Source organism: Amblyomma americanum, chromosome 2, assembly GCF_052857255.1.
Source record: "Amblyomma americanum isolate KBUSLIRL-KWMA chromosome 2, ASM5285725v1, whole genome shotgun sequence".
NCBI lineage: Eukaryota > Metazoa > Arthropoda > Arachnida > Ixodida > Ixodidae > Amblyomma > Amblyomma americanum.
The window spans coordinates 80,514,340-80,541,937 of record NC_135498.1 but is presented as its reverse complement, the minus strand read 5'-3'; the positions used below and the strand labels follow the sequence as shown (position 1 = coordinate 80,541,937).

The 27,598-nt window shown below is 46.9% G+C and overlaps 1 protein-coding gene across 1 annotated transcript; it reads left to right on the top strand.

Annotated features, from left to right (window-relative positions):
- Positions 1-1,832: 1,832 nt before the first annotated feature.
- LOC144121496 (cyclin-L1-like) lies at positions 1,833-27,509 on the top strand. Its single transcript, XM_077654726.1, has 12 exons — positions 1,833-2,101; positions 2,738-2,812; positions 2,994-3,103; positions 3,884-4,004; positions 5,201-5,265; positions 8,543-8,642; positions 8,741-8,842; positions 11,605-11,746; positions 16,181-16,265; positions 21,353-21,583; positions 22,555-22,837; positions 27,353-27,509. The coding sequence occupies exons 1-11, from the start codon at positions 1,889-1,891 to the stop codon at positions 22,832-22,834; spliced, it is 1,524 nt and encodes a 507-aa protein (XP_077510852.1). The 5' UTR covers positions 1,833-1,888; the 3' UTR covers positions 22,835-22,837; positions 27,353-27,509.
- Positions 27,510-27,598: the final 89 nt, after the last annotated feature.

Genomic DNA, 27,598 nt, shown 5'->3' with positions numbered 1-27,598 from the left:
TTAAACCCTTAAATTTACAATATTTGTTGAGTTAGCTTATCTGCTTGCATCATGTGACTATCTATGCAGTCACAGTGCAGCCAGTTTTCATATTTGGGAGATTGTGCGAAGTACTTGTGTGCTTCAACGCATGGTAGGTGCATGTAGAAATGGTACAAAGATAGTGTCCTTATGGTGCTCATGAGCGCACTCTTGTGCATCAAAGTTCCAATGGCTTAATTTTTCAGAGATGATAATAGACTGCACTACTGGGGTCTTAGTAGTGAGAAAGGAAGACAGACTCAAATTGCAAATACAGCCTTTTAATTTTTGACCTGCAAACCTGCTGTAAAGTAGCGATATGCGGTGCTTTTCATTCTCGCTCCAAGTTTGTTCTGTTCATACCCACATTTGTTGGGAAAGAATGGTGCATCATATGATAGGTTCTTGTGACAATGAGCTAGTATTATATGAAATTATGAGAAAATGACAGGTTAGCAGGATGGAGATTGAAGAGCATCGCTTTCCATCAAAAGCAAATTGCACAAACATAAAATACACAGGAGGCGGACAGGCTGGACGTGCAGTGGACTATGCATGCCCTGTCTGCCTCGTCACCTATGTTCGCCTGTTATGTTTGCACAATTTGTTTTTCTTTGAAGCTATGGACAAACTTGCCCACAAGCTGAAATAGCCAATGTGTCAGCTTTGTTTGAATGCATTAGCACTACAAACAATATCTGATATAAACCTGCTCACCGCTATGCACTAATTGATGCGGTTGTGAATTTGGGCATAGTTTCGCAACTAGACGCTATGTGAACACGCACATTTGCGCAGGTGACTGACCCTCTGCAGCTGACAGAGGTCGGGGCAACAGCCTCATTGAATTCATCTAACCTGTCCTGTATTCATGCTTTATCATCGCGATGGCTTTACACATGGGCTTGATCATGTTTCTAATTATGAATAGTAAGAAATACCATGGGCTTGATATACCTCGTGGGAATAGTGCACAATGGACTTAATGAGAAGAGCTATCACTGTGCTAGATTCGAATGCACACTGGAAGTCAATTTTGTAAAACAGTCGACGAGTTTCAAACTTACTAGAGGACGCTGCTCTCTCTCCTATAACCATTTTATTCGGCATTTGACTAAAGCGTATACAAGAGCGCTATGTCACGCTACTCGGTTGTCTAGGCAACCACACAGTGCGATGCCACGCAAAAAAAAAAAAAAAACAATCTTCAGTTGGCTTGCACGAAAGAAGTTAATCCAGAAATAATTTTTCAGTATCAGTGTAGCTGTTCCAGTGCGCACATTATTGTCCTTTTAACACAGTCGCATCGTATTGTTCAGGCATATTGAGGAAGCAATTATGCGGAGAGAAACTCGCCCACTCGCGTCCTACTTTCCAAAAATTTCGGCATTCTAGGCTCACTTCGCATGCAGTGATGATTCCAGAACCCAGCGTTTAGCAAGCACACTGAGAGTTCTCTTTTCGTGTAAGCGAACTATGAAAAAAAAGATCTAACCGCGGCTAATTCACCTGGCCAAAGGTTGCGAAAGAATGCGAAAACGTTACGGAAACGTTTCCTAGGGGGAATGGAAATGCGAGTCGACGGCACGAAGGACGTCACAACACCGTTGCACCGCCGCGTCGGCGTGACTCACTCTAAAAAAAATAGTTCCGTATTTTCACTCAGAGATGTTATTAGTTAAGGCGTAATGCCTGAAAAGCAGGCAGGAACGACATCTTCACGTTGGTTTTGTAACACGGTTAAAAGGAGGCGCCGAATAAATCGATAAAAGCCTTAGCCAAGTGTACTACGTCACGGCGGAGCGATATCCATCGACCATCACCGGAGAGACCGGAGTGATCGGCCGGATCGGCGGTGTTGCAGAAGATGGCGGTTATGGGTTCGCAAAATAATGTGGACGGTGCTAAACCGAAACACGGCAAAGTTATTTTGTTATTAGAGAACTGCATATTGCCACCGGAAAGGCTGCTCTCAACTCCCTCGATCGTGGATGGATTGGACAGTAACAGCGAGACCGATCTGCGGATACTGGGATGTGAGCTCATTCAAACGTCCGGGAAGCTGCTGCGGCTGCCTCAGGTAACAGTGCTTCTGTATTCTTGACCGCGTACTGTGTTTTGTAAGCTCTGCTCAAAGTAGTTGCAGCTGACGAACGTGTTTCACTCGTTGTACGCCGGTAAACGTGCTTATTCGCAATGTTTGCGCTAAGCCTAACTGTTCGTGGTACTGCGACCTCGCATTGCTAGTGGGTCGCTGTCTTCCTTGTGCGGAAGACGTGGTGGGAATCCCTGCGCGAACGCGGGGGCTGTGTTCGCGTATCGCAGCGTGGTTCGTACTGTCGCATTTTCGTGCTTTAATAAAGAGGACAGCGTGTTGTGCATGCCCTGTTGCTGGGGTTCTTCGGGGAACATTCTTGTATGGGACCGTCGTGCCAATGGAGTACTGCTGTTGTGCAGCCGTGCTTCCGCTTCGGACATTGGCCCTGTTATTTCCCGTCAACAGCTGTGCTGCAATCCGGCCGTTGTCGAGTTAACGCTGATATGTGGCTGGAAGACGATTCGCATACGATTTCAGTGGAGTTCTAGGTCCACGTATTTTCTTTCTTGCGTACGCCGCGAATTTCGTCGCAGTAGCTGCGATTCTGATAACTCGTTTCACGTTTGCGTTAGCACAGTACGATAACGAATTTTTATCGCACTTTTTTTTTTTTTCCAGGTTGCAATGGCGACCGGTCAAGTGCTATTTCATAGGTTCTATTTTTCCAAGTCGTTCGTCCGCCACAGCATGGAGGTAAGATACGCGTATGCAGCGTTTTTTTTTTTTTTCATTTACGCGCTCATTGTCACCTAGCCGAGTGTCGTTGCTTGCTGCTAGTTCAAAGCGCGATGCGTAGTGGTTTCGTTGCGCATTTGCATTCGCTTCGCTCCCGGGTAATTGTCGCCTTTCTGATAATTTTGTTTTTATTCCCCAGATTGTGGCCATGGCTTGCATAACGCTTGCGTCAAAGATCGAAGAAGCGCCTCGAAGAGGCCGGGACGTGATCAACGTCTTTCATCACATCAAGCAAATGAAGAGTGGAAAGTGAGTAACAGTGATGCTATGTTGAATGAATTTGGGGAAAAAAAAAACAGATAGTCAAATTAGACATTTTAAAAGTTGAATAGAAAAAAAAATGAGGAAATCATTAGCTAGGTGGCACAAGCTTCTGCCCGATACAAAAGTCAAAGCGATGATCCATCGATCGTGTGGGCTGTCTTAAGATTACATAATTGTGAAGCCTTTCAGGGGACGATGTAAAGAGGAGAAGCTTCTATTGTTTTGCTTTCAAAGCTTTACCCTGAGACAGATGATGATAGGGTTTCACTTTGCTGCCCTGGTGGCTTCGAGAAGGGAGAGTTTCTGTGCTGCACAAGGACATCGAATTTTGATTGACACTGCGGATAAGTGAGAAAAATAAAAACAAAAATGAGCACTGTGCACAACAAAGTTCTCTGTTTGGTCTGTGAGCCAAAATTGAGCCAGTTCGTACTGGTCTGTTTACACTTGAAACATGAAGAGCATTGCAGTGAGTTGGCTAGTTTAAAACATTTACATTAGGAGCGGCCTGTATAAGCAGTACTTGAGGTGCTTTTTCGAGATTATTGTTCTCCTCTTTCATTTTTTGTTCTGGGTGATCAGGAAGTTTGGATTAGGTATTGTGGTGGTCACTTAGTATGTCGTGTAACATTCCCTGGAGTGGGTAAGGTATCCGGGGCATGTCTGTGTGCCGTGCCATATGGCTTTCCACTGCCAAGAGAAATGAATTCTGCTGAGTTTCTCTAATGCATATGTGGCTGTTGTTTTTTTGTTTTTTCTTAACAGAACCATCCAACCACTAATTCTAGATCAGAATTACATTAACCTCAAGAACCAAGTCATAAAAGCTGAGAGAAGGGTGCTAAAAGAGCTTGGCTTCTGCGTCCATGTCAAGCACCCACACAAGGTGAGGCTGACTCTTTGTTTGCATAGCAGCTCCCGAAAGCATATTTTAACTTGTTTGCACAGTGTATAGACAGCCTTGTGGGCATTATGATCGTTCGCACTGCATTCCATTTGTTTAGCAGCTCGTTGGCATATCAGCTTGAGCTCCGCAACACAGTAATGCTGGGGCTCGTCAGAACAATTTTTTTAAAACAGTAGTTTACACCCATTTTTTAGTCAACACAGATCCAATCCTGGCAGGTTTTATGCAGAGTGTACTGCAGATTGTTCTTCCCTGCTTCTGATTTAAAGCTTTCCATGACTTAAGGTGCCATCTTCTCATTGTGAGGCAGGCAGGTCACGCTATGACCAGCGGCCTGTTCATTGAATTCTAGTGGCAGGGAGCCATTGCAGGGTTTGTCTTCTACCCTTGCTATAGGAATTCGCCGGCCTGCGGGTTCAAACACGAAGGCGTCAAGGAGTTGTGTGAGGACGGCCGTATGCTGATTCAGCTTTGTCAGCATGTGTGAGGCCGTCTCGCTTTCTGCATCTTGCTCTTTCCGATCTTTCCTGGCTTCTGTGTATATGTATGTGTGTGTGTGCTTCTCCCCGACATTTTGTCCAGTAGCTTGCATTGCTCGGCTTAGTGTCCACAGCACTGCTACCATGTTTAACTATAATTAAGCTTGCCGACTGATCAGGAGTAAAGATTGTAATTCTGGCTGAAGTTCTGCTGTTTAAGCGTGAGTAAAACATGGCTGAGGACTTGGTATTCCAGAGTTCATTCTTTGCTTTGAACTTCTAGAGAATGGAGAAGTACCTCATGATGACTGGCCCTATTGCATTACCATAAAGACTGCTGGGACAGAATAGCGTCTTAGGCCCGAAACATATGGATGGTGTACTTGGGACAACTTTATGGGTTGATTTACAAGGTGTGTAGCTGATATATGTATTGTAAAAAATGTAAGCACATCTTGCATAATGAAAAGATTAAAAATTTGTGGGCTTGCAGTGCTCTTTTTGTGGTGGCTACCTGCTCCTGTTGCCCATTAGAAGAAAAAAATTGCATTGGAGGAGGCGCTTAAGTGTAGCTAAACATGGTAGGTTTGTTGACAGGTTCCCAGAGAAGCCCATTCCCCTGGTGAAAACGTGCGGTTGAAGCCGTCGCCAGCGGCTCTGGAGCTGTCTATAACTCGTTTGTTTGGGATGTTTCAGATTATTGTCACGTTGTTGCAAGTGTTGGAGTGTGAGAAGAATACGAAGTTGATGCAGTCATCATGGTAAGCATCGCACATCTCTTCCTCTTTGTTGTGTGCCTTTTAAAAGCCTTCCTTTGCACTTGAGTGTGCTGTTTCCACCTGATGCATTGTGGCAGAGAAAGCCGTGAAATGTTGCCCCTGAGTGCGATTTGACCGAAAAGAGAAAAACCCTCTCTTTTCGATGGTTGGCCTGCTTTTTTGTGTGGCTGGGCAACCGTCTACCATGATGGCGAAGTCTGGAGAGGGCACACAGTGCACCCGATTATGGCTGTCACGCGCTCGTGCACATTTCACGGCTTTGAAGTGTACTGAGAAGGCGTGCTGCAAGCGTTCGAGCTCTCACTTTGCGTGCGTACGTGTGTGCTTCCCTCATTGAGCGGGCCTCCCTGAATAAGCTAGGTAAGCAACATTACAATAGTGAGCGCCAGATCTGCTCTTTCTGTTCGCCTGTTAGGGAGCTGTGGTATTGTCTGCCAGTGGTTTAGGACCCAGACCTAACACCGCCATGACAGTCTGTTTGCTGACTAGTGTTGAAAGTACCTGGACAGCTTACTGCAGCAGTTTGTTTGCAGTTTTTCTTAGTTGCAGACTGATGTTGGCTGCATGCTATTAGGAATGTTTTTACTTCAATGTCATCATCCATGACTTAAGCAGCTGAACTTAGTGCTGTGCTTTTCAAGTTCTGTGCCTATTGTATCTGTAGAGTGTGCACTGAAGATTGTTGAACATTTGTCACGCGATTACGTTTGTGTTGTATGTCCATCAGGAGTGCTTTGTGCATGTAGCAAAGGGAGGGAAAAGAAATTACATTCTGTACTGCACTGTTAAGAGTGATAATATGAGGTTCTGGATGTTATGGCTGTCATCCTCTTGTGAAAAAAAAGTGCCCCTCTCTTGTATTTTTTTGTCAAAAACAAAAAAGAAATAGATGTGCAAAAGAAACATGACTTGCTGTTTTGATATATTTTTGTTTTGTATCTCTGTGCCTTTGTGTGTGTTGTGCATGCGCGCTGCGGCCCGCTGTGGAGACTCATGTGATTAATGGGGTGACTTCTGGGTTTTCACCTAACAGAGCTTAGGTGAGCTGACTGAGGTGGTAAGTAGGTGCGATACCTGAGCCACCCTGCCAGCGTCGTGCCCAACCCTGGGAAGAGAGAGAGAATGCCTGGCACTCACACAGCGCGGGTGGTGCTTCCTCCTCCTCCCCATCCGGGCAGGACACACGGCCAGTGGACCGGGCCCCCCAACCCCTCGCATTCGGGCCCGCCGCCCCTGTGCCTGGTGTGCGTTTGTTGGCCTCTCTGCTACTGCCGCCCAAGCGTCCTCTTCCTCCTCACTCTCTCTCTTGTTTGTTGCTCTTTTCCACAAAGCCTCTCCCTCTTTTGTGCTCACTGCCTCCTCCCACCAATGTCTTTCTCGCCAACTTCCCTTGTAGGCAGTCATGATGGAAATCCATCTTAGAATGCTGTTTTAACATGGCGAGAAGAGCTATAGCTTGCCTAGGTAACGTAAAAGGAGGCTTTTTGTAACAGACTGCATTGTCCTCATTTTGTTTTGTTGTTTAAAGTTTTCAGTGCTTGGGGGAGCTCTGGAGAGTTTATGTTGCATTCCCCGCATTTCTTGCAAGGGGCCCTTGTTGTGTTGTTAGCTTGTAAGTGGTGAACAGGATCTCAAGGCTGCTGATGTAATGTGAAGTAATGTGTGAATGCAGTCCTTGGTAAAGAAATTTAAGAAGAATTGGCTCTATTTTCACAGCTGCAGTAATGCTTTGCTGAAGTGAAGTAGAGAAACGGGGGGATAGCTGGTTTCCTCGCCTGTATTACCCTGAGATAGCTTCCTTAGTTGGTGCATTGGCATGTACCAGTGTTGCAGGTTGTAAGCACCTTGCGTGTCATGCTTGACCTTTTCCTGGAGATTGTCACAGTCATTTCGACCGGGGACTTTGCATTGAAGAGATAATGTGGCTGGTACATTGCAATGGTTATTGTCTGGCATGGTATATATTCGTACATTGGTGAAGTGACGTATTTGGCTGAGAGTTGGCAGGATTGGAAGATTTGGCCTAATGTGATTGCTGTGTGCTGAGAACTTTGTGATGAATGGGGCGCTCACGAAGAGAGAATAGCCCGCACACTGGAGGAATTCTGTTGCCACAGTGGATTTGGAACGCTTTTTTGCCTTCTGGGAAGCTTCCCTTGGGGAAGCATTCCGGAGAGGCTACTCCGATGTGCTGCTCTGTGCGTGTTCGCGAACGCCCCATCCTGCTAGCCGTGCACTCTTGGTGCCGGTGTCAGCTGCACCGGGACACTGACTGCACGCGAGAAGAGAAAACTAGGCGCCCTTTCTTCGATCGTGGCCCCCTCCCTTTGCTGCCCTCCCGTGGCGGTGCAAAGGAGCGGGCCACGTGATGTTTTGTGATGCCACCTGCTGTGCCTCTTTCCATCTGGCGCGCCCTCTCCTCGACGAGATGTTGTGCACGGACAGTTCGTGGTCGTCGGGCGTTGGACCCTGCGATGTCGCCGCCGTCATCGCTGGACTGTTGGATGGACTCTTGAGTGGCCACTGGCATGCTTGGCAATGGCAAGTGGCGCAGCCACGGCGGCCAACCACCAAAGGAAAACGTGCTGACGGGAGAGTCCCCATCTGGCTCTCCAGGTATGCACGCACTCCCTTTTTTTGCGAAAGCATGGGATGGGTTTCTGGGTGGGGGCTCTACTTGAAGCACAGGAAGCGCTTGCTGGGTGGTGTGGTCACTGGCAGGAACTTTTGCAGTGTGCTCCATGGGGAACCTAGGGGGAGAAATCTGTGGTGGTGTTGATGCAAGTCTTCCTTTGGCTTAGCCTGATGGACTGACTGATTGGACTTGGCCTTTGACTTAGCCCAACGGACTGACTGAATGGACTGGGGCTCAGCGCTGGACACTCGTGCACTGTGACCGAAGCACCGTCGTCTTCGCCTCTCTCATTTGGCATTTGTGTGTGGTGTTGCGCAAGCTTGAAAGGTGGGTGACCATCTCAATGGCTCCTTCTTTGTTTTTGCAGCGTGCTGGTATCGTTTGCCCGGCTCCTTCTGGACGAATCTGTAAATATGTCACTGTCGCACCTCTTAGAAGGGCGCAATCATCTCTTGGCAAAACAAAAGTGAGACCTCGATCGAAGCATTTATCAAGAGCTCCTTCTCGGTACACTGTCCTGTGCAGGCACTCGGTGTTTCCTTGCTCCTAGGTGATGTGAAGAGCAGCTCTTGAGCCCCCCTTTGGCTGACAATCCTCCCTGTCTTCCTGTTTTGTTGCATGCAGGAACTACATGAACGACAGCCTGCGCACCGACATCTTTGTGCGGTACAGTCCAGAGACGATAGCGTGCGCCTGCATTTACCTCAGTGCAAGGCTGCTGCAGGTAAGGCTAGCTTCCTTGCTGAATTCGCTGTTGTGGCGAGGACAACTTGTTTGAGTGTGCCTTTGAGCTTCAGGCCTAAGACGTTGCATTTGTTCCAGATACCACTCCCCACCAGCCCCCCCTGGTATGCCGTGTTCAGCGTCACTGAGGAAGACATTCAGGACACCTGCCGGAGGGTACTTAGCATCTATACCAGAAAGGTAAAGGATTCACTGGAAGCGTAGTGGATTACAAGGTTTTGCATGAACTTGGCCTGGCTTGAGGCAGAAGGGCCCGCGTATTCTAACTTTGATTCCTTGAGTGATAGGTCCGTCAAATTGCTTGCCGATTAGCTGAAGTAGTGGAAGTGGATGTGATGCTCAGCTGCTGTCAAAAGCATTGCTGGACCAGCCATGAAATTGGGTATATGCCGCTACCGTAACGTGCTCGATATGGTGACTATATTTTTAAAATTTTCTTCCTCTGTGGTCTCCGGCAGTGGATAGACCTCGGTAATCAGCACTATGGCAGGTGAGCCAATCCTAGAACGATAGTTTGTTGCATTGAAGCGACCTGGGTGTTGCCCTGGTTGTGTCTACGTTCGAAACTAGCGACCAGAGACTAGGTCATCTTGCTAATGAGAAAATTTTATATCTACCTAGATACAGTAGGACCTTGTTAAATTCAAGCCCATTGGATAGTGTACAATATACGGATTAATCGAGTTTCTGAATGATCCGAAATATAAGAAAAACAAAGTCAAGCGCAAAATGTTGCTCAACTGTTTGCAGCACATTAGCATTATTACCATTTCGTTAAATAAAGCTGCGGTCGACGCATTTAACGATTAACTACGCCTACAGTGGGAGATAGTTTAGACTCATCATTGCTGGTTGCCCGAAATTGTCGGGCTGGTTTCGGCGTCCGCAGAATATAGTTGCGTATTTCTCTTGATGTTGCGCAGTTACTGACTAGCCTCTTCGCCTTTCGCCTCACAGTGTGCGATGGTGGCGCCAAAGGTCGGGTACGGTCTGTTAGTGGCGCGACTCAGCTCTAAGGTGCATACGCTTCTAGAAAGGGAGCTGTCAGCTTGATGTCTCCGTGCCGCGTGCTAATCTGTTAATTAAAGTATTGAAGAGTTGGGTCATGGCAATTATAAGCGGTGTTACACTGCATTACTGTTTGTACTCTGGTGTTCCTGATTTTGTGGCGAACTCGGCCGCTCCCTCATAGCACCCTAGCTCTTAAAACTAGTTGAGCCTGTGCAGGCTGCTGGCTTGAATTAAACAGTAAAGTTTATGCTGCAAATTACGGGACTGTGGAACTTTCTGGTATTTCGAATGAATCAAGTTTGAATTATCGCAGTCTTACTGGATATGTTATAGGTTGAAGGCAAGTGGTTCTTGCAACGGCAGTATTTGTTGTTTCTATCCCGTGGGTACATACAGTGCGAATGCACCACTGCGGTTTCATTGAACCTGAGAGCCGCAACTGATTCTGCTGTGTCAGTCAATTGGCAAGCACTTTGAGTCTATCAAGAGATCAGTGTCTCAAGGAGTTTAAGTTGGCGTAACAGCCCAGGTACAGTGTGTGAACTGCCGTCTGCATAAAGTAGCGTCTGACCACGGCTGTTAGGTTTTTGAAAGAAGGCATCTGGAGCCTAAATTCTGCAGCTTGATTTTATACCCCCCATTTAACCACCACCCAGTTTTACCAAACACTGTTGCTGCTAACATTCCTTGAACAAGTCTTAAGATGCCCTAGATGCTAAGCATTCAATTTGAAATTTTAAAAGGATTGCTCTTTGCGGGCTGGTGCTGTGTCTCCTGCTTTGTTTTCCTTCTTGACTAGCTGTGCCAGTAGAGCTTCTAAGAGTGTTGCATGGCCCCGCCGTGATAGCAAATGTGCTTTGTTCCCCAACTCCATCAGACGGCTTCTGTGCCAAGCTCTTCTGCTTGCGACATTACTCTAACTTGCGCGTTTTCATAGATTAGAAAAATGCCCAGGCAGATGAGTTCGTGTTTGCAAATGAAAGTAGAATAGACTTCTTGGACAGTTGGCAAGTTGTCTGCTCTGTAGAGGATTGGATGGGAAGTTAATGGGCGTTCCAGCCAATTTGCGAGTTCTGCGCATTGCTTGGGACAAAATATTGTATGGCTGCAGGGTTGCATATGTTGTTTGGGTTTTATTGCGAAAAGGCTTTCTTTGTCTGGGGGCTCTTGCCTGGCTGGTATAGTCTAACCTCGGTATAACAAACACTGATATTACAAATTGGCTATAGTATCGAACTCCTCTTGAATATATTGAATTCCCGGGCACCAAGTAGTGCTTGCTCTGATGGCAGGCATCAAGGCTTCACTGCACTACACAAGTGATTGGCGGTGGCGCTGCAATTCATGCTGTTATCCTTAGTGTAAGTATCTCGCACTCACCAACAGTGCCATGGAAGATACAGCGGCATAGAGGGTTGGTAGCCAGGTGGTCAGCAGCCTTTTATGACTCCCGCACCTGTTGACAGCACCCCGGATGCAGTGGCATGGACGGTTGCAGCCTTGCAGTAATCATCCTATGCTTATGTCAGCTGCCACGGAGGTGGTGAAAACTGCGATAGCGTTCACTCGGACGCACCGTTTTGCATGCGACGCAGCTGTGGTGCAGGGAAGCTGCCCTAGTTGGCATGTCACTTTCTGCTGTTGCGGGTTGGTGGTGCTGTTTTTTGCAGCCTCTTCTAGAAAGGTCTCTCGGTTTCTCCAGTGAGGATCACCTGAGCTATTGCCCCTTCACTAACTAAACTGCGCTACTGTTGCGCGTTTTTGATGAAATTTTATATTACAAATTAGGGCTGTATCGAAGGATTTTGCAATTTTTACCTTTTCACTATAACGAGGTTCAACTGGGATTGTTTTGCAATCTAGGTGCCACTGCCCATCTTCATTTTTTTTTCATTTTGTTGATTTCGTGATCTTGCCTCTTGCTTTATCAGCCTGATCCCGATGCCCTGGAGAAGAAGATTGAAGAACTTAAGAAGGCGCACCTGGAAGCCAAGCTGCGAGCCAAGATGGCATCGGGGATCAGTACACCTATCCTTGGCAATGGTGCGAGCTTTTCACCAAGTTCCAGAAACAGTGAGTGGCTTTCTGTTGTCCTTTGTGCTTGCTCTGGCTCGTACACTTCTACAGTGGAACACCTCTCATTTTGCACCGCATGGCGGACTGGACTAAATTTAGACTGACAGACAGACAGAAAAACTTTATTGAGCAAGTGAGTTTTAGACCCAGCTGGGTCCCTGGGCCACTGCGCGGTCCCGCACTGCATCAAGTAGGTCATGCCGGGACACGACGTCAGCAGCCCGAGTCACCGCAGCAAGCTGCGATGTCTGGTCTGCGTGCGGCATTTTACTGGGTAGGCTATGCAGTTAAACTTGGGTAGAGCGAAATTGATAAAATTTCTGCAATTTTTCATTACAGGCAGTTATAGTATGAAGGCTCGAAAGGATGATTCCAGAACGAAACCAAAATGAGAAATAGATGTAGTTGAAATTGCCTTGCAAACAGTCTCAATAAACCACCGTTATGTTAAGTCGTAAAAATAGAAAAAACATAATAATGCGACTGCAACAGCAGCCGTTGTCTCCGCCGTGGTTTGCACTAGAGTCACTAAATAAAGACTTAGAGTACCGGCACTCTTTTCTCCTATTGTTCTGTGCCGCCGCCACGATCATTGGTCAGTTTGCATCACGTGATATTTGTTTACACTGCGACGGTTCATGGGGGCTGTCATTTTGTGGCTTATGCGTTTTCAGTCGGGCAACTGTGGTAGTCCTAGTGCTGCGACGCTGCGAGTGCTGCCGGTGACCGACTCAGTGACCAGGGATTCCGCGCCTCGCAGCATTTCAGCTGCACAAGAGCATACGAGGATGCCGTTTTGCTGCGTTGTTGGCTGTTTTAACTCGCAGAATGATGGAAAACGCACACTATAAGTAAAGGCGAGACAAATGAGATATCAGGCATGCTGCAGAATGGTTGCATTTTTGGTGCGTGCCTTCGTTGCATTGCTCTTGGTGCTGGCCTTGAGCAGCTGCTATGTTAAAGCGCAGAACTGGCATCCCCTCCCTGCGTGTGTGGGCGGCGGCCGATGGCGGCTATCGATAAACAGCAAACTGACACCCCACTCCCCCCACACGTGGCTGCTGACTGCGGTTGCTGATAAGCGGCGGCGGCCCGATATTGCAATCGCATTCTACGGAAAGCTCAGGCGTCCAACAAGTATTCTTTTTACTTTTAAATGGGCTGTCTGCACTCAAGGGAGTGTTGATAGTTGATGGAAGGGCCGCTGTTCCAATCGAGGCGGCACCCCCCTCGGAACGGCAGCAGTGCCGGGGCGTGTCGGTTGCCGACAGAAGAGCCGACTCCATTCGTGCATAGTTTCTATTTGGCTCTGACGCATTTGACTACTGCCGGCCGCGTTTCACAAGTTTTTAATGTAGTGCTTCGTCAATCATCATTTGTGCTCCAGGTCTGGCAAGCGTCCGGCGCTCGTTCACGGCTACATTCAAGATGGCTGCCATTTTTTACGACGAAGAAACGAACAGCCGCGCGCCGGGCCGCAAGTTCGACGTTCGCAACGGGTGATACAGGTGTGGCAGCTGTAGCGAGGAAAATTTTCAGCTGTTCCACGTGATGTCGTGATGTGGCTGTTTACGAAGTGCGGGATTTCGCTGGACGACGTTAGAACGACGTGCTGTGGGACCGCAGCAGCAATCACGATGGCAGCGCTAGTGAGGACGAGTAGTCCAGGGACTAATCCTTTTTATTTTTGGAATGTGCCTCATGCCCGCACGTGGCAGCCGATAGCAGCTTGCTATAAACTGCGGCCGCTGGATAATGCTATCGCGTTCAACTATTCAAGGCCAAGCTTAAACAACCTCGGAATTTATTTTTCGGAAATGTGATGGGGGGGGGGGGGGGGGGGTCGACTTACAATCGTGTAGATACGGTACGCAGTGTACCACAGTACAGTGATTTAGAAGTGTTATCCTTGCGGCATTTGTTTGCGCTAAAGTCCTTCAGGAGACGATTGGAACCATGCATGAAGTCGACACCACTGCGTTATCGAACCAGGATGACTCCAAAAATGACGAGGTTTTTTCCCGTAATTAACGTCCTAAATTTGTGCCTCATATTATTTGCGGATCCGAACAAAAATTTCCGAAGTTGCTCGAAGTTTTGGTTTTGTTATTGCGGCATGGCTTAGGCCTGGCTTCGCTACACTTGACAAACGACATCTCGATGTCGTTTCTTTGTTTTTGATCCGTTGGGTTTGCTGTGTGCCTGTTGACAACACACTGCTCGCATGTAAGCCACGCTTCGTGGAGTGGATGTTTTTTTGGGAGCAAGATGTCAAGGTCTCGAAAACAGTACTCAGCTGCTTTCAGGTGAAAAGTGATTTTAGCTGCGGAGAACATTGGCAACAGTGCGGTTGGGAGGCAGTTTGGTGGCGTCGAGGGAAGCATTCGTGGATGGCGATGACAGAAAGAAGCCCTTTTTGCGGAAGCATTCGTGGATGGCTATGACAGAAAGAAGCCCTTTTTGCGGAAGCATTCGTGGATGGCGATGACAGAAAGAAGCCCTTTTTGCGTGCAGCGCAACGTGACGAAGCTTTCGTGGCTCGTAGAATGAGGCATTCCCAGAAATTGACTTTGGCGTGACGGAGTTCGTACGGCAACAGCGAGCCGCGCATCTAGCTGCGAGCATGGAGCTTATGCAGGCAAAAGCTAGAAAGCTTGCAAAAGAAAAAGGGATACCGTGCTCTGCCTTCAAAGCGAGCAAGTACTGGATCCATTGCTACATGTGCTGTGCTGGCTTTTCGCTACCCGGCGAACCTCGATTTCACAGAAACTGCCTGAAGCGTTCGAAGAGCTGCTTGTGAGTTTTCAGTGCCATGTTATTTCATTGCGCAAGTCAAAGAACTTTCTGTTGGGCCAAATAGGCAATGCCGATCAGATGCCGGTTTACCTGGACATGCCATCGCCCCTCACTGTGCACGAGAAGGGGTCTAAACAAGCTAGTGTCCAGTCCACTGGCAACGAGAAGATGCGAGTTACAGCCATGCTATTGTGCACGGCAGATGGCTGCAAGCTCCCCCCCCCCCCCCCCCCCCCTTACGTGATCTTCAAGAGGAAAACAATGCCAAAAGGTGAGGAGCTGCCGAAAAATGTCATCGTGAGATGTCATGAGAAAGGGTGGATGAACGAGGATCTAGTCTTGGACTGGGTTAAGTCCGTGTGGTGTAGGCGGCCTGGTGCACTGTTGCCTCTGCCGTCCATTCTTGTGCTGGGTGCGTTTCGTTGCCATTTGGCCGACTTGGTGAAGAGGCCGCTACTGTGGCACTGAACTTGTTGTGATTCCGGGTGGGATGACGTCACAACTACAGCCCCTTGATGTTTGTGTAAACAAACCCTTGAAGGAGGCAGTCAAGCGGTGCTACGCATAGTGGATGCGCTCAGGTGAGCCTGCAGTGATGCCAACCGGGCGGCTGAAGCTGGTTTCTCCAGCCACACTGTGCAAATGGATCGTGGATGCATGGCCGGCCATCCCAGAAGATCTTGTGCATCGTTCGTTTAAGAAGTGCGACATCTCGAAATGTTCGAAGAAAGCACTACTGAAGATGAAAGTCATTGAAGTGAAGTGCGGGATGCGATTTGAATAAATGTCTTCTCTGAGCTTTCATCACTTATATTATACGGGGGTAAAACCTTTCTTTTCCATCTTGCATCGCTAAAACTTCACCTCGTATTATATACGCGGGTTTTTACGGTAATTGGTTCCGCTGTTTGTGACTTTGGCTCGGAAGGCTGGAAAATCTGGCAATGTATGTGCACCTAAACAGTCTCGCAACCTCCTCAACTCGAAAGTGTGAGTCGTCGAGTTCATGCTATCGTTTTGGTTGGAAAGCGGGAGTCGCGCAGCGGTTAAACACTGCTCGATTTCGAGAGTCTGTTGCGGTCCTCCGCTGCACAAGTTGGAACACATTGGATGCTGCCTACCTCTCAACTTTTAAAGGCGAAGGAGAGGTCTTCTGATAAGTTTGGGCTTTAGAACAGAAGGTGTTGGGACGTTGCCTTCCGAGAAAAAAAAAAGCAAAAGGTGGTGACTGAATATTTTCGATGAAATCAAGTAATCTCGCTCCCCGACTGTTTCCCCGATCGCAGTGCACCACATATTCAGTTTGGTTTCGTTAGCTTGAACTTCAGATAATTTGAACTGCGTCAGCGTCCCCATGGAATTGAATTAACGAGCTTCTGCTGTAGTGCCACATGATGGACTATACAAGCAAAATCTATAGAGACAGCTGTGTCTACCACGGAGATAGGGCTGGAGCGCGGTGTGCATTGTGTCAACTGGTTCTCTTGCTGTGTGCCATTTTGGTTGAAATAAAACGCAGTGCTGCACGTTGTGAGAGTAATTCAGACTGTTAACACGTCTTTGTCATTGGGTATGGTCTGGTTGTCTGACATTTTGATGTGCATTCTTGTAAATCCTCCCTTTTTTTTTTTGCAGACTCTCCTAGGCAGTCACCTACTCAAGAAGTAACAGCAACAAAAAAGAAGGAAGAGGCGAAGCCTGCAGTTGAGCGAAGTCCCAGGTACGTGATCACGGCAGTGATTCCTAACTGTTAGTGAACTGTGCCAGCAAGGTACCAGAATACAGTCGAACCCTGCTACAACGAAATTCATGGGGTGCGCGAAAAATTTTGTTGAAGCGGAAATTCCGTTGTGGCGAAATCAGCCCAAAAAAGTAAGATCTGACTGCGCTGTTCAAAAATATTTCCAAAAAATTCGGTCATCTTGGCTTGCGTCGTTTTAGTGGACATGAGCGTCGTGGTGCGAGTTCCACACTGCCTACAACTGCATCGCGATGTCGTCATGCGCACCAATGAAAGCACAAATGGTGTCAAATGCGTCCACATGCAATCCAGACGGCAGGGCTGGTGCATCTTCCTCTGCAACATCTCCCTTTTTCCTGCCGCTGGATGCCGCGCTGATAATTTGTGCCTTCTCTTTAAGAGAAAGGAACTTCCGCTTCCTAGACAAAGTTGCCATGCTCATGTCGATTGCAGAGCACAAGCACGAGTGAAAAAAAAATGGGCAAACGCGCTGCTGGTGTTGCCAGGCTGCTGCATCCTTTGGCGATGGATTGGTTGTGGCTCTGCTTGGAAGAAAACGGGAGCTTGCACCTGCGCTGTGACGCAAGGTAGCCATCCTGATGTCATCACCACCAAGCAATGGCGGTCTTCATGTGCGTTTGAATGAGTGGATCAATTGGTTCCAGCGAAAGTTTAGTGAAACAAAGCAGCGTGGACCAGAAGTACACAGATGGGCGCCGATATGATTGTTTTATTGTAAGACCGATTTTTAAACCCAGCTTTGCATAGCAAAAATTTGAAGCGGAAATGAAGCGGAAATGTGCCCCAAAAATGGTTAGTTGTGATGAGAACTTTGTTCCATTACTTTCTATGGCGAGCTGACAAGGAATTGGAAATACTTCGTTGAAGCGAAAACGTTCGTTGTAGCGGGGCGAAAACGTTCGTTGTAGCGGGGTTCGACTGTAGTGGACTAAGAATGTGTAACTTGTATTAGCTGGAGGCTGTACACAATGAAGAGAGCTTAAGGGGGGACACTGGTCTTAAAGCTATTTTCATTATTTCTGTGCCAATAATAATGACATTTAACTACCTTGCCCAGTTTCTTGTGCTGATTTCAAATATGCTTTCTTTTTTTTCTAAGCTAGTTATTACCCAAGTTACATCACATTAATGAGTCATTAATTAGTACCTTACAGTGAAAATGGCTTGGCAAAAATTAATTTTTTAAGCATGGCTACATTGCCTAATGAATAGAGAATGCAATGTTCAGGGAAGATTTTTTTTCATTTTATCCATGTGTGTAATTTAATGAATCTTTGAACATCAACGTTCAAAATGTGCTTGTCAAGCATTCAAAAGTTTGCAAATTCATTAATTTTTGAAGCCTGATAGGGGAATTCTCTCTTGAACATTGCAACCCCTGCATCTTAAGCTTCCTTTATGGAAATGGGAAATATTCATTACTGCAAAGATATCGTTCAGTGCGGTTTGCCGATTTCCCGTACTTTGCATTGCCCGTGCAGCAAGAATATTCACAGTAAATGGGCTTATTTTTTGGCTCCCTTGAGCGCGCGGCGAACTCCACGTAGATGAAATCTTGTCGCAGTTCACGCACAAGAGAGCGAGCCTCACGGCTAAACCGTATTCACGATCACCTTTAGAAACGTCCACGTTTCCGCCACACACCTTGCACTTGACGGCACTCAACAGTTCGGTGAAAGATTCCAGATTCACAACAGTGAACGCAATATCGTCTACACTGCCGTTGGCGTCTCGAAGCAGGCGATCGTCGCAGTTGCCAATGAAATCCTGTTTCCTCTGCGTTGCTGAAGTCGAATCCAGAGCTTGTAGCTTTTCTTTAGCTTTTGCTTCGATTTCGAGCAACTCCGAACGCTGTAGCATCCTGGTGTCGCAGCGTATGCGGCCGCTGTGTGTAGCTGTCGCCGAGCTCGTTAGGCTTACTTCGACGTCCGCTGACGCTTCTTCACCGGCCGCTGGCTCTTGCGCATTATCGGTGCTTTCCGATGACGCAGGACGTGAAGGAAGGTTGTTGACTCGCTTATTTCTTTTCCTTTGACCGAACTTGTGCCGCGAGTGGAATTTAATCGGCGACATCGTTGTGCGTCGGTCTCGCTTCTTTCAACAAAATGGCGCCGGGGACGCGTCTGCCAGCGACCAGCAGCAAGCCTAGCAGACGAAGCATGCGAGAATCCGCCAATGGGAGGGCTCGTTTCAGTCACGTGCTCATATCAGCGAATCGGACCTCACGCTTTCTTTGTTGTTTGTGCTTCTTTTTCTCCGCGGCCATTCAGGGCATGCAAGCACAAGCGGCAGGAAATTGAAGCGCAGAGACTCTTCTTTCAAACGAGACCAAGATGGCTGCGATCAGCGCGCTAAGACGAGCGTTCCGCGGAGTAGAAAATGCACCGTTTTTATCGTCTGCTCATGCACAAAATCGGGTGACGCGGTGATTTACATTTCATAATACGGCAAAAATATTGATTTCTGGGAGACAAAAATTGTGAAACTGGAAATTAATAGTTGTACATTCCGAAAATGCCATTTTCAAAAATTCGACTTTTTAATCATTTTTTGGTCCCAAAGACCCGTGTCCCCCCTTAAGGGAGGGACCAAAAAATCGCGAAGAAATCAACTTTTCAATGTTGTCATAGTTCGATACGTCTCATCATTTTCCACCTTAATTTCAAGTTTCATGGCTGAATACCGCGTAGTTAATGAGAAATTGACATGCAAAGATGCAATTTTGACAAGAGAGCTTGTGAAAATCTGTTAGAAAAGGCCTGTTTTGCATCGCGTGTCGCGTCAGAAGTAGTCGGCACAGCTAGGCGACTTTGGTCTCGTTTGAAAGAGCGACGCCTCAGCTTTCTTTCCCGCCAGAACGAAAGGACTACTGCGATTGGTCGCCGAGAAAAAGACAGAAAACAAAATATAAAATACGGCAATGCTGTTGGCTGTTGGACACCACATGGCGAAATTCAAGTGCCTCATTGGCTGGTGCATTATTTTTTTGAACGCTCCGTGCTCGTCTTGCGATGCCGTTTTGAAAAGGACACCCGTGGCGTGAAACCGTATTGGAAGTTTGCGGCGGGCATAAGTTTGGGAAAAAACGTAAAAAAGGCCGCAGAAAGCCAGTGGAAGACACAAGTTTGTCGGCAGTGATGCCAACCAGCAGCAGCGGAGTGCCTGAGCATGGACAGGCGGAGGACGCGACCTTGGCAGCCGTTCCGGCGTTCGTTCTGAGCGCGGTGCACATCGTGGCTGCAGCGGATGACGGAGAGCCGGAGGATAGTTTTACGTCACAAGCAGTGATCGGAAGAGGGAATAACGATGCACAGGAGTGCAATTCGGCGATCGTGATAAGCGCTTCTTTACCAGCTTCGGCGTCCGCCTTCGACACGGAGCAAATCGCGGGCTTGGGCGAGATTGGCAGCAGCGGGTCAGAGTAGACATATTTCTGCCCAGAGCTGATCACGAGGATTGCGAAGCATGCCGATGATAAAATCGCCAGTTTGGCAGCAATTTCTGCAACCTAGAGCAAGATGTGGACGCTGGCGAACGAGAATGTAGACGCCAACCCGCCATTGCCTGCGGAGCTACCGACGTGGTTGCAGATTTGGTGGCGACGTGGTTGGCAGACTGCTTCACAATACAGTGTGCACCCTCGAAATCATTTTTGCAGCTTGCTAAGCGGCAGCAACGGCAAAAATGTGATTCAGGCTATTCACTATGGGCCTTCTAAGCTGTTTTGGAAAATTAAGCACTGTAATGTGCTTACACAGCTTCAAAATGTTTCATTTCGTTTTTTGCATTTTTCTCAGTTTCATTTTCTGCACCACCCTACACACTGCTGACAAGCTTTTCCCGGCTTTGGTTTGCACGATTTTCACCATTCTTGTTTTATTTGAAAGCTGAATGATTGGAGATTGCAATAAAACCATTAACAGTGCTGTTAATAAAATGTGAAAATATTAAACAGCATAAAGAAAAATCACCCTTTTCCTCGCCATTTTTATGTGAACTTCAAAACATTGTAACTTTGGTTGCAGAAGGGCTAAAACAGTGAAAGTACCCTTATTGCAAGCATTAATAATAGTAGAATCCACTGGGATAAAATATATTTGAATTGAGTAGCCAATTTTTTCAAAAAGTTGTCAGAATAATTTTACCGAAATTCTTGAATGTATAAGAAACGACAATATACACAAAAATGGGCAGCATATTTGAAATCGGCACACTAAAATACATAATGTCTCTATGCTTCCTGCCATTTGCCTTGTTGTATGCCACATGCCAGGGTTTTATGTCCCATTTTTTTCATTGTGCAGTGTTAATGCAGAGCAACAAGGTGTGCTCATGGTGTGCTTATGTTGCAAATTAGTGCATAAGCCCTATGAGCATGTTCTAGCCTAGAGCTGGGGTTCTTGTGTTTTAATGCATTCGTATTAGAACACCCATTATGGCATAAAGTGTCCAGTGTTAGCTTTTGAGCCTCTGTGGAGAGAGTGAAATTCCCTCTCCACTTCAGGGGAGAGGGTAGGAGGCGATGAGTGGCAAGAGGGAAAGCACAGTAGCTATTGAGATTCGGAGGGTGGGGAGAGTAGCAATTGATTTCTGGATTGGGAGAGTGGAGAGGGGGTGCAGCGTGTCATGATTGATGGACTTGGTCACGCCACCTGCTTGTACAGTCTAGACATGTCAGCAGCAGCTCCATCTGGGGGAACACAGATGCTCACGCATGCTCTGCCACTTAAATTGCACTGATTGTCAGTGTTTTTTAAAAAACACTTGGGGGATCTCCAGCAGATTTGCAGGCAAAAAAGAGCATGTAGACATACAGCGCCATAAAAAGCACTTGAATCTAATTAAGATGCCTGGCTGTACAGTGAACCAGTGCTGTAAGCAATTACAGTAGGTGAGCACATCGATGCGTGAGCGTCCAATGCTATGTGGCAGAAGGGGCGAAAAAAGCCAGTGGGATCAAAACGATGTCTTGGAACCTGGAGGCGAGGTTGAATGGCATTGCTGATGGAACACGCAGCTCATGTGTCCTGTGTGCTCTTGCGCAGGGTTGACCGCACTGCCTCCAACTACATTCCCGGAATCGGGGCCAAGCGGAAGGCAAGTCCGTCGTCGCCGTCCCCCGTGCGTAGTCGTAAGGAGACCTCTCGCCAGGGGCACTCGAGTTCTTCAAGCAACGGCGGCAGCCCTACCGCGCTCGCAGCTCCCCAGCCTGCTCGAGGGCGCACCCCACCTCGGAGCTACAAGGAGTCTGGCTCAGGGTTGAGCTCACCCGTCAGGTGGGTGCTACCAGTTGTAGTAGTGCACTATAGCAGTTTCTTGGCGCTCCATTTATTGAAGACATGAAAAAAAAATTGAAAAATTAAGTTTTTTTTCCAGTCTTGTCATGTGCAGATTTGAGAGATTGTTTTCTGCCATTAGGTGAAGATCAGGAGTCAAGATTAGTGTGGTGGTAAGAAATTTTCAAACAGATGCCACAACTTGCAGAATGGCATTCAAAAGATGCCTCATTATGACACGGCTGGTCCGGTGTGACTGGAAAGTACATCAGCTGCCACCATGTTGTTGAGTTAATGTAGTGACAGTAAGCTTCACCATGTGTGGACATGTGAAAAACCGGTGAGCCTTGTGCAAAACCCAGGGGAATCACTTTCAGAAAATTACAGTTCTTACATTGTTACTACTGTAAAAGCTCGTTAATACGAAAGTCCGGGTAATTACAGCTGCCGGCGCTGTCCTGCATACCAATGCCCGTGTAAGCCTATAGTGTCACATGCTCGCTAATTTTTACTCAAAAGGGTCTCGCACCTGTTAATTCGAATACTGTGACGATGTATGTGCCCCTTCATAAGTGTTGTTCATTGCATTCGATTGCTTTTGAGCCCTGATGTGTTCTTAGCAGGGGAAAGAGGAGTCACAATTACGAAATCTTCAGGGAACATATATTGTAGTGTGCCAGTTTTAAATACGGTATGTAATTTATTTTAGCAAGTTCCCTGCAGCAAAATTTCTTGAAAGCTCTAGGCAAAAAGTTGCCTAACATATTACAAAAGTGCTCAAGGACTTACTATATATATATATAAATATATATTATTATATATATTTGCAATCAGCACAAAAAATACGTTCCCTGAATATTTCATAATTTTGAGTTCATTAATCAAAAAATATATCTTTAAGACCACCTTCCCCCTTTTAACTTGCCATTGAGCATGCACTTAGTCTGGACATCCATGCCTGTGCTGTGCAGGTCCAAGCTGGAGGATGGGCGATCCAAAGACAGCTCCAATTCCAAGCGGCACACCTCTCACAAGCGCAAGCGGAGTGCCTCGTCACGTTCCCGCAGCCGCTCCCCGTCGCACAGGCACAGCAGCAAGAAGAGCTCAGGGAGCAGCCACCGGACGTCACGCCACAAGTCATCACCCTCTGGCCACAGTGAACACAATCATCGCCATCACCGGTCGTCGTCCAAGAAGGAGCGGTCACGGGAGAACCGCAACCATCGCACAGCAATTACAGCCAGGAGGTGAAAGGTAATGACATGCTCTGCACCGAGCTAGGACTTTCATATGCATTTGGAGGCTCTGTACCTATTCACTTCAAACTCAACCAATTTGAGCAAAATCCTCGAACTGTGTTCAATCAATTTGTAGTATGGGCCACACTCTGTTTTCTACTGGATGATTGAGAAGAAAAAAATATGGTTGTGCTTTCTTTTTTCATGTATGGGCTGCACCTTCAAAATTAGGCCCGAATTAAAAAAAAAGTGCTGGCCTTACACGAATTTATACGGTAAATTTGACAACACAAGGTGGCACACGGATGTAATGGTCGCAGCTAGGTTTTCAAGAAATCCCATTTAACAGTAGCTGCAGTCAATTCAGTGATGGTTCACGACACCAGTTCTGAAAAAGTGCCGCTGATGCCGGCACGGTGCAGACCCAGTTAGCTGCACGTGCACAACTTCCTTGCTAGCTGGTTCTGTGGTTCCGTGTGCTACAACTGCAGTTACCGTATTTACACGATTGTAAGTCAACCTCCCACATCACATATCTGAAAAAAACTTGGAAGTCGTCTAATTTTGGCCTTCAAGAATAGAACGCGATAGCACTACCCTGCGGCCTTCGCTTATCGCCAGCTGCTATCGGCTGCTGCGTGTGGGAGTGCATTCCGTGGGCACATTCCAAAACGAAAATGTATTAGTCACTGGTCTACTCGTCCACACTTGCGCCATCGTCCTCACTAGTGCTGCCGTCGCGATCACTGCTGTGGTCGCATGGTTCATCGTCCTAACGTTGTCGTGCAGCGAAATCCCGCGCTTCGCAAACAGCCATATCACGACATCGCGTGGAACAGCTGACAATTTTGCCTCGCTGCAGCTGCCACACCTGTATCACCTGTTCTGACCATTGAACTTGCGGCCTGGAGCACAGTTCGTTTCTTTGGCGTAAAGAATGACAGCCATCTTGAATGTAGCCGTGAACGAGTGCCGGTCGCTTACTGGAGCACAAATGACGAAGCACTACATCAAAAACTTGTGAAACGCGGCCAGCAGCAGTCAATTGCGTCAGAGCCAAAGAGAAACTACGCACGAGTGGCATCGGCTAGCAACGCTCACAGGCGCCGCTGCAGTTCCGAGTGGCGATGCCACTGCGATTGAAATGGGCCGTTCCATCAACTATCGACGCTCCCTTGAGTGCGCGGTTGAAAGTAAACAAAAAAAATTTGCTATGCCAGGATATACGTAGCAAGAGCTAATACCCCTGTCACACTAGCAAATTTAATGTCATTCATTTCGAATGGCATTCGCACCTAATGCGATTAATCTGCTGCTACACGGGAACATTTAATGTCATTAGGTTCGAATGAGTTCACGAAACTCATTCGCATTTGATGTCGAACCGAATGTGTACTCTGGACACCATACGTGCAGCAGAAACAAGCAACGCGAAGAAATCGTGTGCACACTGTCAAAGTTAGAAATTGTATTTATTTAGTTCTGCTAAAAAATGTTCATTTTGGTGCGAACTTCTTCACACTTGTAGCTGTCGTGGATAACTATTACTCTCACCCGCTCTTAGAACACTACACAACAATTTGTAACATATTTTATGCGCGTTGATGTGTTTGAATTGTACTATATTTTTTTCACTGATCGTCACTGCCATCATTTTCGAATGACATTATTTTGTACCGTGTAGCACCGAAAGACACCGAATGACATTCGATTGGAACGACATTAAATTTGCTAGTGTGACAGGGGTATAAGGCATAGCTTGTTAGCCTTGGTTAATCTTGATTGCAAGTCCAGGTTAGTCTGGTTGTCTGGCTAGTTGGCCAGCGGCGTGGCGCGCAGCTTCTCCTTTGACGTCATGCCAGATGGCGAGGTGGCGGCGCTGTGGCTGGTTACGTGGTACGGTGCGACGGCGAGTTCGTGGCCAATGTAGCAAAAAACTTGGAAGACTCCTATTAAGCGTAGAACGCAAATGCGTTATCGGGCCGCTGCTTATCAGCAGACGTAATCTGCGGCCACGCGTGGAGAGTGGGCTGGTGGCTGTTTGGTTCTTGTCGACAGCCACCATCGGCCGCCGCACACGGGGTGGGGATGCCGGGTTCTGCGCGTTGACATAGCAGCTGCTTAAGGCCAGCACCAAGAGCAATGCGATGGAGCTGCGCAGCAAAAATGCAGCCACACTGTAGCATGCCCGATATCTCATTTGTCTGGCTTTATTTGTAGTGCAATGCTTTGGTTTTGATTTTAAGTCAACCCCTCCCCCACTTCGGATTTTCAAATTTTGAAAAACAGGTTGACTTATAATCGTGTTAATACGGTAGCTCATTTTTGAGGGTGGTGGGTTGTCCAGGGGTCGCTGTGAATCGAGGACTTCGTGCAGTGAACCATAGCTGAATCGAATGAAACTAATACATCTGTTCACATTGAGGGACGTTGGGATGTGCTGCCAGGGTTATTCTTGCACATTTTCAAATGCATGGTGCCCAGCTGTGTTGGCCTTGATACCATAGTGCCATTTTGACCATATTGTTGGAGGGTTCAGTGGACCAATATTGAATATCAGGAAGTACCGCAGTCAGAAATTGAGCAGAAGTACATCCACCGTCAAAAGTTAATGCTAGGTGAATCACATTGCTCGAGATCTAATACCCCCGTCACACGGGCAATTTCGATCCTCATTGAAATCGATCTGCATCGAGATTTTTCGAGCACGCGAAGTTTCCATCATGTGTGCTAGGTGGCGCCAAATGTTCCGCCGACAGTCATAACATGGCGATGTCCGGCAACACTGTGCAGTCGGGGGAAGCGTCAGCCAAATCTGTACATCTGCGTCAGGTTTCTAAACTTGCGGCGCACCTCTGCTGCTGTGTGATGAAACCCGAGGGTCCGCAATGCCTCCGCGATTTCTGCGTAGACTGCGGCGTTTCTCTTCCGGCGCCGCAAATCATTTAGGCGGTCCTGCCAGCAGTCGATGAGAGCGGCTGTCTCGCGCTCGCTCCACAGCTTCCGCTCGAGCAGGAGGACGCCATCTTTGTTTTACACTGACGGCGAAGCTTGGAGCGTGGTGTAGAGATTATTTTCATATGCTTGCATATAAGCAGGCATAGTACCTGAAAAATGTTGTCTTACATTTTAATCAATTACAGCAACAATTGTAGTATTGTTAACTTGTTTATTTTTATAGCTTCATGAGAGCGAGAGTGTTTGGAACCTCAAGCACTCTCGAGGAATCGTCATCGAATCAAGCAGGATCGAGCTCGATTGCGCTTGAAAGTGGCCGTGTGACAACCGTCGATATGCATAGAGTTTGATGAGCATCGACTCAATGAGGATCGAAAGTGCCCGTGTGGCAGGGGTACAACACCATGTTATTTGCATAGTCAAATAAGCCACATATACCTATTCAAGCATGCATGGAAAGGCTAGGATGAAATTCGGATTTTTTTTCGGTTATAGTAAAAGCTTCTCAATTCAGACTGCACAGGCAGTGGGAAAGGGGGGGGGGGGGGTTTGATCGCCCTGTTTTTTTTTTTTTTTTCTAGAATGGCCAACATGTTTTGTCCTAACCCGAACTTACTGGTATGCCTCTTCTTCGCCTTCAGGACTGAAGAAAGGGCCAGCGTTCGGCACATCAGAACATGCGCACAGTCTTGCTGTAAAGGATTTGGATTAGTTGCTGAAAAGTGCTAAATTTCTCTAGCTCGAGCATGCACAAGCTCAAGAGGGGCTCTAATTTTTTTTTTTTAGTTCTTGGATGCATGCGTTGGCCGCAAGGAAAATTTTGTGGCACTTTTGTGTCAAATGTCTTTGCTGCTGTGTGTAGAAATGCTAGATTTAGCTCGCATTGAAGGGTATGTGGCAAATAAAGAGATAAAGGACAGTGCTTCGTAATCTTGGACAGAGCAACCTATTGTTGGTGTAAGGGCCACAACACAGCTTTTCTAGATTGATGTTTCTCAACCATGCATTATCCTTGAGTAAGGATGAAATGCTCTCTTGCAACGAGTCTTGAGACATTCTGGGATGCAATAAGGCCATCCATTGTCACTTTCATGGGTCCAGATATTTTAAACGTGTATGCACTCAAATATAGGTTATGTTTTATTTATGAATGGCTGTCTAGGGCACAGGAATAAAGTTTCCTTACAAGAATAAATCTTCATGAACACACTCGCATGATCTGTTGCAAATATATATATATATATATATATATATATATATATATATATATATATATATATATATATATATATATATATATATTCACATCAAACTATGTTAGACAAGTAGGTTCTGCATAGCGAGAGCTTTTTTTAGCGATATGACTGCTGCTAAAGGTAAAAGGTTGGCAGATCCAAATATGGATTGCTGCAAATCAAGCTTGGTGAAGTTGGTCTTCCAGCAGTGGGCGTAAATAAGATTGGACAGTACTTCTTCATTGGCACGCAGAAGGCTGGTCAGTCTACTGTAAAAATTCTAAACTCTAGCGTGTGAGGGAGCCAGTTGAGGTAACCTTGTTTTTTGCCTCTTGCAGGAAACCTACCTGGAGCTGCTGCACAAAGCAAGGAGTGGCTTCGTCATCTGTAAATAACCATGCCAATGAATGTCTGGAAGAGTGAATGGAAATATGTACATAACATCATGCAAAAAAAAAGAAGTTCAGTGAAATGAAAACATTTTCGTATAACAAATCATGTTCTCTTTATTTCTGTGTGAGGGGAAAAAAAATCTCAATTAAAATCTTGGCTACTTATGTACAGAGCATGTTCATAAACTCTCC

Coding starts and splice junctions, on each gene's coding strand:
- LOC144121496 (XM_077654726.1), top strand. CDS start 1,889: ATGGCGGTTATGGGTTCGCAAAATAATGTGGACGGTGCTAAACCGAAA. Junction 5,266..8,542: donor AAGTTGATGCAGTCATCATG/GTAAGCATCGCA, acceptor TGTTGCATGCAG/GAACTACATGAACGACAGCC. Junction 8,643..8,740: donor TCAGTGCAAGGCTGCTGCAG/GTAAGGCTAGCT, acceptor CATTTGTTCCAG/ATACCACTCCCCACCAGCCC.